This window comes from Centruroides sculpturatus, unplaced genomic scaffold, assembly GCF_000671375.1.
Source record: "Centruroides sculpturatus isolate CEXI.00-Female unplaced genomic scaffold, Cexi_2.0 scaffold266, whole genome shotgun sequence".
NCBI lineage: Eukaryota > Metazoa > Arthropoda > Arachnida > Scorpiones > Buthidae > Centruroides > Centruroides sculpturatus.
Genome location: NW_019384421.1, coordinates 453004 through 463633, shown reverse-complemented (window position 1 = coordinate 463633; position 10630 = coordinate 453004). Strand labels below are relative to the sequence as shown.

The 10630-nt window shown below is 27.3% G+C and overlaps 1 protein-coding gene across 1 annotated transcript in view; it reads left to right on the top strand.

Moving 5' to 3' along the window:
* Positions 1-10630, top strand: part of LOC111619405 (dedicator of cytokinesis protein 1-like) — a 95259-nt gene that overhangs the window by 34447 nt on the left and 50182 nt on the right. The window contains 3 exon segments of the mRNA XM_023361108.1: positions 859-1070; positions 4038-4189; positions 9942-10031. Coding sequence (XP_023216876.1) covers positions 859-1070; positions 4038-4189; positions 9942-10031 — 454 coding nt within the window.

Below are 10630 nucleotides of genomic sequence, written 5' to 3'. Positions count from 1 at the left end.
TTAAGTCATTTTATTCGACTTTACGTCTGTCCGCCACAAATATTGAAGTCGTAATATCACTAGAAAAGCGTTTAAAGCACATAAAATCATATTAAAATATATACATTTACAAGTATGTACTGTATTTACAGTACATGCATTCGTAAATTTAGATTACTTTTTTCTGTACTATATTAAAAACTAAAATTTATTTGTTTGTAAGCTTAAAATAGATCCTTATTTATCATATATTATTAAAAATGCATTAATAAATAAAATACAGAACCGGGAATGGTAATTTATGGTTTAGCCTAGTGACAAGTAGATTCGGAGACAAGTAAATTCGACTTATGTCGCCTCTCCTGGAACCAATTACCAACGTAAGGCAAGGTATACCTGTAGTTTTATTTCCTTTATTTATTTTATTGTAATGTAAATGAAAAATTAAAATTTTATAACTTCCATCATTATTATAAATTTTTTTATATTTCCAAAAAGTAGTTGTTTACGTATTTAAATTTTACTACAATTAGAAAAAATGTGTTTTAAGAATGAATAATTTTCTTGTTTTTTGACACTTTTTTACAACTTATACTGATGATTAAATTTCAGTTATGTGGTTTACATAGTTATATTAGGTGACCAAAAGAAGTTTGTGCAGTTTTCTGTAGTAGCCATCATTGTAAAAACTGCAAAAACTTTTTGGTCACCTGATAACAATTAAACAATTATAAGAAATACATATCCAAGTAAAAGTGAATCATGTAATTTTTATTATAGAATGAATTAAAATTTTAAATGAAATAATATATTTTTTAATATATATATAATTTAAGGAGTTTTTTATTTTTATTATTAATTAGTTATATCAATGTATAGGTGTGGTGAAAGAGATTTCTTAGAAAATGTAATACGAAAAGTTCTAGCAGCAAAAGATATTACTCAGAAAGAACATAAAGGGCAAGGACTTTGGGTTTGTTTAAAATTACTTCATGGAGATTTAAAGCAAGTAAGAGAAGAAAATCCTCATTTAATATCAGCTTCAACAGCTGTTGCTAGAAAAATGGGTTTTCCTGAAGTTATTCTACCTGGTATGAAATTTTTAATTATTTTTTTATATTATTGAAATATCATAGGTGAATGTTTTTAGTATTAAAATATAATTTTTATTGAAAATGAAGCTTATATTTTGATAATCAATTACACTGAGAAACAAAATGAAAGCTTTTTTTCATGCACAAATGAAAATACCTGATCCTTATAGAGCTGTTTTTGTTGTTTTCAAATATATAAATAGTTTTTCTCTATCACATCTGGTTTTTATGTGACAGCTAGTAATATATTTATTTAGACAAAACACATACACTTATTTATTTTATCTTGTCTAAAATGGTGAAATGTGGAGCTTCTGCAATGTTTGGCATTTGGAGAATCCCTCTTGTCCAACATAATCAGCAAGCATTCTTGAATTCCACTGGCCCTGATACCATACCTCTATTTCGTGATAGAGATGTCTTGATGGAAACGCTCCCTGTGTTCGTCAATGACAGCACCAACATTGTTGGGGAAGAAATCCAGATGGGAATCCAAGAAATGCATTCTGAGGGGCATATTACATCCCATATCTTTGTAAGATTGTAAGAGCCCATTCACAATTTCACAGTAATTTGGAGCTTTGTGATTATCCAAGAAATTTTGTGCAACATTTTTGAATGATTTCCATGCTGACTTTTCAACTGTCCTTAACAAGCTTTCAAATTTATCATCTTTAATTAAAGTTCTTTTTTTGTGGGCCAATGAAAACTCCAGCTTTGATTTTAGCATCAGTTACACAAGGAAATTTTTTTTTCAAATAATGAAATCCAGCATTGTTTACATTCATTGCTTTGACAAAGTTTTTGAAAAGTCCTAACTTTATATGAAGTGGAGGTAGAAAAATCATGTCATCATTGACTAATGGTGCATGAACTTTATTTCCTGGATAAAAATAAACATTTCACACTTTGGTCTTTCCTTCTTGACATAATTTTTCTTGTCTCTGCTGTTCCACTCACACAAGAAACAACAAAATTTAGTATAGCCAAGCTGCAAACCCATTAATGATTAAATGATTTTTAAATCACAACATACGATCCAATTGTACTTGTGATAATGAATTTTTTTTAAGTAAGAGTTTCATATTTTCATTGGTTTCTTTCATTTTAGTTGAATAAGCTAATGACACAGAAGGAAATTTGTTTCCATTGTGTAAAAGCACAGTCTTAAGACTAATCTTAGATGAATCAATGAAAACTCTCCATTCCATGGTAGTATATTTATGATCAAGTGCATCCATCACAGCACTAATATTAATGCAATAAATTAAATCACTTTCTTCAGAATAGTAGTCTTGAAAATCTTCTTGACGATTATGAAAGAAACACACCTTAGTTGTCTGATGAAGTAAATTCCAACCTTTCAGTCAAGAAGCTAAAAGTTTGGCCTGTTTTTTAGACATGTTCAGATCCCTAACAAGATAGTCTACAACTATGTAAAATTAGAGAGTGATAGAAAAATTTCAATCCCATGTTTGAAATCAGTACAAAAAGTTCTATTAGACACAATTTCTCTCTTCTGTGTACAAAAAATCATGTTGACCAGTATTATCAAAGTTTAATCTTATCTATCAAATTGTATATACTAGAAAATTTTGTTTAAAGTAAAATTTGAATTTTACATATATATTCTATTTTAACCTGATGATGATGATTTAAAAATTGCTGAATATGCTTGTTTTTTTATTATTTAGTAAATTGCTAGATATTACTGGTATCATTTTGTTATTTATGATTAAATCTAATTTTTTAAGTAGCAAATAGTTATTGTTATAAAAATAAAATTTTTAACATTTGTTATAATGAATAATTCTTGAAATAATGTGAAAAGAATATTATTTTATTATAGTCATTTAAAATATATTTGTACAGTACATACTTTTTATAAAAGAAATACTGGTACCTGGTAGTCCCACTAGGTATATCATCATCTGAGCTTTTTTGTCAATCTTGGTCAGAAATATCAACATTATCTTCATTTTTCTTATTTTTATCGTCAAAAGTTTTTATGTTATTTATTAATATTTTTTATCATCATCAAAATAAAAATATGTTATTAATCAAAAATTTGTTCTAGGAACCCTCATTTGTTCAATTGAGTACTGAGCAACTTTTCTCTAGAATTTGGGTTCGAGTACCAAGATATCACTGTATTGCATTCATTATTTTTATGAATGATTACTTACCTATGGTTAAAAAAAAAGCTTAATAACACATACTTAAAAATGTTTAAATAAACTTTACTAAATATGAAGATTAATCTAAAAAACCAAAACATGGTGACAGTCTTAAATGCTAATGTCTGAAAGCAACAACAATATCTGATTGAAAGGAAAGCTAGAACAAGGAGGAAAAAATTGTACTATTGGTTTTCATTGAAGTTAACCTGATGAAAGACACAAAACAAATTGAAAATTTTAATATTGTAAAATCCATGGGCAAATTTGAGATGGCTTGTATAAAAAAAATATCAAATAATGGAGTTTGCACTTAAAAACTGAAATTTTATACAGACGATTTCCCGAATTCTTGAACCATGTCAGAATGAAACCGGAAACTATGTTGTACAGAGATGTCCTCAATTTGCCAACAGTGTTAGAGAAAAACCATGTTGTAGAAGTGCCGTGCTGTACAAGAGATACCTGATTTTTTTTTTAATTTAAATTTAAAATCATTAAAATTTCATTTATTTTAATTCAGTTTAAAAAAGAGGAGAAAGAGAAGTGATAATAGATGAAATCTTATCTTTAGATTTAGAAGTTTAATAATATATTTTTTAACATTTTCAGAACATGTAAAAAGTCATATGAGAAAGAATAATGGAAAGAACATTTTTAATTTAATAATAAATTGAGTGGATTTATTAATCTGTTCTATTTTTTTTGAAGAATAAAACAATCATATTGACATAATTTTAAATAATTGTGAAAGTTTAATATTTATGTAAATATTTTATAATGACAGGTGATGTTCGAAATGATCTTTATCTCACTCTGGTACAAGGAGAGTTTTCTAAAGGAGCTAAATCATCTGATAGAAATGTAGAAGTTACTGTTAAAGTTTGCAATGAAAAAGGTCAAATAATACCTGTAAGAATATATTCAATAAAATATTCATGATTTTTTTTTATTATTTTTAATAAATTTTGATTCAAAGTATACTATCAGATTTATTTTCATACTGTATTATTTAATTCCATATTAGAGTAGATTAAGTAGCATTGATTAAGGAATTATTAATTTTATTATAACAGAATATATGTTATACTAATAGTGATATATATATATATATTTTTTTTAAATTTATAAAAGACCAGCTCATTAAATTTATTAACTATAAAAATTAAAAAAATAATTTAAAAACATCTGAAAAAGAAGTTTGATTCACAATAGGATTTAAATACATAATTCTTGAAATTAGGTATCAGCCAAACTGTTTTTTCAGACACCCAAGTAATTAAAAACTATTAAATAACTGCACAGATTATATTTTGTAATGCTAACCAAGGGAGGCATAATAACCAATTTTCTAGAAATGATAGTTTGATTTAAGCTTAACTGGACTTGTACCCTTATTACATATTAATAATACTGTATAATAGTAAATAATAATAATATTGATCATATTACAAAACTTAATATAAAATACTAACTTTGGTTAATTTATTTAAACACATTTTTTATTTCATCATTTGTTACTAATTTCTGTTTCTGATTGTCCTGATCTCTGAAAAGTTTCAGATAAATCATAATTTTATTTTAAAAATACAGTTTACATTAATAATGATAGTTTCAATTTTTATTTATAAAATATCAACTTGAAATTTTATTTTTTACATGAACTAAAATATTATGTAAGTTACATTGTAATTAAGTTTTAATGATTAAACAAATTCCTTAATTAATTAATATGCAAATTTTCATAATTTAAACTGTTATTTCAGTAATAACATATGTAAGCTTTTCTTTCCTTTATATTAATCTATACTTTTTGGCTGTTTTTTCTTTTTTATTATGTATATATATACTGTTTTTAGCCTTTACAATATATTTGTACTGTGCATCTTAAAAATCATAACATCGTGTTCATTTTTTAGTTATTCTGTATTATCACTGTTTGACTACAACATTTATTTTTATATCCTTTAGTATAAGCATGGAATTGACGTTTTTGTAACAGTCACTTTTTATTTTATTGGAGCTTTGAATTTACATTTCCATTTACTGTTGTTATAGGATTAACTATTAAATACTATAGGATAATTATCTTAATAAAGAATTCTAAGAATTTATCTTTATTAAGATAATTATTACATTTTGGATTAAAAAAAATCTATTATTAAGATTTTATAATTTACTATTAATTTTTAAATGTTAAAAAAATTTGAATTTTCTAAATATTTTGAAAAATGAAATTTTGAATTACCATTTTCCGCAATTGTATTTAATTAATTACTAAATAATTTGTCACTAGAGGGAGGAGTTAGGCACCATTTCTTATTAAATTAAATTAATATTTATTAAATAATTTAGAATATTCTGAAAGAAAAAAATCTGCCCAGAGCAGGATTCAAACCTGCATCTCCTGCATACCATACTTATATTTTACTTGCTTTGTAGAATGTACAGGCTATAGACATTTATGACACACTGTTAGTCAATGGCAGTTGAGTAAATTGGCTCCCCAAGTTTTGTTAAACACTGTCTCTGGAGTTTTGTATGGGCAAAGTGCAACTTTGTGGTACAATATCTGCAAAACTGCTTAAATGTGTCAAAATTGACCTATTTATTTGTACTGAACTCAGTGCAAAAAACTGTGCAAGACGCAATTTTCTTAGTTTTTTTGGCCGAGGTACTGNAAATGACACAGAACATAATAAGAATGGTATGAGGAGTTAAAGGAAAGTTTGTTTGTTATTAATATAGCTGATTTGTTTGGTGATCCTTTCGAAGGCAGTATAGGTACCGACAGGACTACTCACAACTACATCCCATCTATCCATCTCCGCTTAAAGACCAAACATTACACTCCTGATGCCGAAACCTCGCAGATTCTTATTGGCCACGGCAACTTCGCCTCCTACCTTTGCCGGTTCGGCAAACGAGAGGCTAACACCTGTAACTGCGACGACTTAAGCGAAGGTGATGGAAACCATCTACTCTACGACTATCCAACCTACGAACAGGAAAGGCTTCCGTTTATGGGGACCTGCCTTAATAACGGTCTCAACTGGCCCCCAAGACCGAAGGACATTTTTAACAACAAAGAGGTCTGGAACAGCCTCAAGAAATACATCAAAAACACAAAGGTGCTGTGCAACAACTATCGTACTGTGACCGTGACATAGAACTCGTCATCTACCAACCACCCCAAGGCGGAGTCGAGCCACATCATTAAAGGACATTCGAACAGCTGTTGGAATGGATCTTTCGGTGGATCGGTAACTCTGTATTAGCTTCTGGAATCCACAGGGGCTGTGTAGGCAGCCGTATCGTCTTGTATCGCCATGTATCTTACATGTTGTATAATTTAACTCGCGTATGTGTAATGTAAGTGTACCTTGTAAATATCAAATTGCGTTTTCGTTATCTCAGGTGTTGTAAATGCGGCAAAATGGCCGTGAAACTGTTTTTCTGTACCTCAAACCTATTAGTGTACTAATTATATATCATATATGTTAGTTTTAAGTCTCCTGTTGTAACACGCGCGGCGAGCGCAACACCGCCATGTATCCTTGGAACACGCCAATTGTATCTGTTTTTCCTACTTTAATCTTGTTACCCTGTAAATATAATTATGTTGACCATCTATGTACTATGTACAATATCGATGTAAAGACTATATTGTAATCACGTTATAATTAACTGTAAATATTCGTAATTGTCTGTACTCGGTTTTATTAAATGCGATGCGGGCGCCCATGGTGTCTCCCATGCCTTATTTTTACTTTCTCTTCACACTTCGACCACATGCTCTTCCTTCTTTCCTCTTCCAACAGGGCCAAGTCCGTAAACAAGAAACGGATAGCTCTCTCTTCCTTTGATCTAATGTAATGTATATTGTAACACTCTCCTTATTCTTATAATGTACAGAAGTCATTATAAGTTTGGAAAAACAGCACAATTAGGTGGCTGAAATAACATTTTAGTACAAGTCCAAACAAGAAGCTAAATGAAGGGTTTAATAAATATCTTTAACAAAGTTTTGAATATGCTTAGTTTTTCATAATAACAATTTCAAATTCTTGGTGTATTATATAGCAGATATCTTAGCAATTGAGTTTAAAATTTGTTATGTTGTTTATAACAATTGTGTTTTTATACATGAATTAAATGTTACTTCAAGTAAAAAAATTGCTAATTATAACATTTTACTTCAAATAATGTAAATATTTTGCATGTAAACTAATTATTACTAATAAAATGAAACAAATTTTCTTTAAAAAAATTATTTTTTTAAACAAAATTGTAGAAACTAAATTTTTGAATTGTATATACAGTAGAGCGTCGTTTATCCGAATCAATTGGGGACTGGAGTTGTTCGGATAACTTATTTTTCGGATAACCAATTATGTACAAAAAAATATATTAATCTATCCCGTGTTGAAATTTTTCTCCGTTGCGTGTCGCTTTGCGTTGAATTTTCGTCGATGTTAAGCCTAACGAAGACTATTGTATCGTTAAAAATTATTTTTTTATTTTGTATGAACAAAATAAATATATTGAAAAATATAAAAACAATAAAAAATTATACTTCAGAAGTTAATTTAGTATCAAAAACATAAAATATTTGAGTAGCCGAAGACATAGCCAAAGATTGAAGTGCCACAGCACTGGCGAAAATTTAAATTTGTCGACTGGAATTCCTTCGGATAACCAACCTTCGGATAAACGACGCTCTACTGTACATCTAAAAATACTTCTAAAAGTATTATAAAACTTAACTTGAAGAAAGAAATACAAGAGTTTTCTTTCATTATTGACTAAGCTAATTGTTGTCAGTTTGTTTAATTTGTGCCTTAAAGTCATTACACTACATTAATTTGGTTGAATGTTAGAACATGTTTGAGCAGTATCAGTGAAAGAAGTTTGAGGCACAAAGTAAAGCTCAAAGCCTTTTTCTATGATGATGCTTATTTTTCCAATTTATTATCATAATGACTGCTTCCTCCAGAATTTCCTGTAGTTGTAGTCTGTGTAATGTGCACTTTATTTACATGTTGAGTCTTATTGTCAAATCTGCTTCCACTATTCTTATGCCACAACTTTCAAAAGTTTCCTTTATTTAGATGTTTCTGCTGAGCTATATTTTTTCAACCTGGTTTCAACAGTCTTTTTTTTTTTTTTTTTATGGGATTTAAAGTATTTTTCAGTCATCAATAATTTCATAAGCGAATAGTTTTCATGATAACTTGTGATATATTCATGTGACAGTCACGTAGTAGCTTGCAGATTTTTCTCAGTGTCCTAGAAAATAAATATGAAAAATCTGGTGCAGATTAAGCAAAGGGTTTAAAAGTTAATAAGGGGGGATTAAATCAGGGGTATGCAGGTTTTTGTAGTAGTCTATATTTTCCTCGGAGTCACAGAGAATAAGTATGAAAACTTTTGGTGCAGATCAGGCAAAGGGTTTAGGAGTTCATAAGAGAGGGTGAAATCAGGAGGAATGGGCATCCAGGTTGATGTAATAGTCATACTTTCCTTGGTGTCTCAGAGAATAAATAATACTTCTCCTTGGAATTTTTTAAATCTAAAATTTTTGGCTTTTTTTTCCAGTAACTTATCACACAAGGAACAGTTATTGGTACAGGTTTTATTAATGGAGGAAATGCATTTAGGATCTTAATGACTCCTCTTCAGTCCTTATTTTTTACAAAAGAAATAATAGATATAAATTACATCACACATAATAATACAGATATTTTATATTAATATTTTCCCTTATTATGTATAGGTACATAAGAACCACAAAAGTAAAATGAGACATTATTTTATATTATATTATATTTTTAATCATTAGGTTTGTATTAAATCATTAATAGATTAAAATATATTGCATATTATATAAATATATAAAATAATTGTAATAGATTAAAATATATTGCAAAATGCCATGTCACGTGGTAGACAATTGATCAATGAAATGTTAAAATTTAAAAAATGAGCTATAATTTTATAAATACTCAATATTTTTAAATAAAACATTTAAAAGGACCACAAAAGATGTGGTCAGCTCTCAAAAGAGCTATTAAGTATATGCAGACTTCTTGATTTTCCTGTAGCTTGGTGTCACGAAAATCTCTCTCATAGATCTAGTGGAAAAAATGCAGAATTTGAGATTGCGTAAGACCAGAACAATCCAACAAATTTATTCAAAATTTAAGTCTTCTGTACTAATCATCGCAGAGACTATATATATTAAATTTCATCCAAATTGGTCTGTTGGTCTTGGAGATATTAATGGTCAAATTTGGCACTTTAAACATTACATATGTGGATGAGCTCTACTACAGAGCGCAGTATTACTATATACACAACATAAATATAAATTTGAATATTTTTACTGTTTTTTGAAACCATCATCATACGAGTTTGCATTAAAAAGTTTTGATGATTTTGATTTTTTTTTTTTTTTTTTATAAAATTTGTATATATAGTTTTCAATAGTATCATTGTTAAGAAAAATATTATTTAAGATAAATTAGTTTGTCTTAAAGTATAATATCTTTATTATATTTTATGTTAATATAATTCTGTGTCTTTTGGAAACTGTGAAATTATTTTAAATAAAGTCATAAATTTTTGTAGAAATATATAATATTTTTTATAAATGTTTAATATGTTCTAATTTAATGTTTTAATTTTTTAGTTTTTACAAGATACATTAGATGCACTATTTAGTATTTTGATGCAAAACTCTGATTCTGATTTATATGATAATCTAGTATTTGAAGCATTGGTATGTATCCATTTTATGTAGTAATTTTTTAATACGTTGAAATAATTATATTAAAAATGTCTAAAAATTACTTCTAATAAATATGAAATAAATTATTTCGTTTGAAGAAATTAAGACATGTTTAATTTTTGATTTATATATCTTTTGTCTATAAAAATCAATAAAGACATTTTTTCCATAAATTTAGAGACAAAAGAAGAGATTCAGTTCAGTTTTAAATTATTTTTTTAATCATTTTGTATAGGATGAATACATTTTACATACCAAATATTTTATAGATTTACAAATTGACAATAAAAATTTTAAAAATATTTTAAGACTCTTAAATACATTAAAAACAAACTTTTTGTTTTCAAAAATGTTACATTTTAATGTTTTTCCCAGTTAACAGTTTTTTTAAAGTTTAATGTTTTTTAAATATTTTTTAAATTTCATTTTTAGTTTTAGCATTCATTTTGGCTAATGATTAATAAATACCATTTAGAATATGTAAAGTGTCTTAATAAAAAGAAAAAAACATATCAAACTTTAGATAAGTAGACAAATTTTATTTGTTTTAGATAAGAAACTGTAGTCATTCCTTAATAAGTCAATTTAAT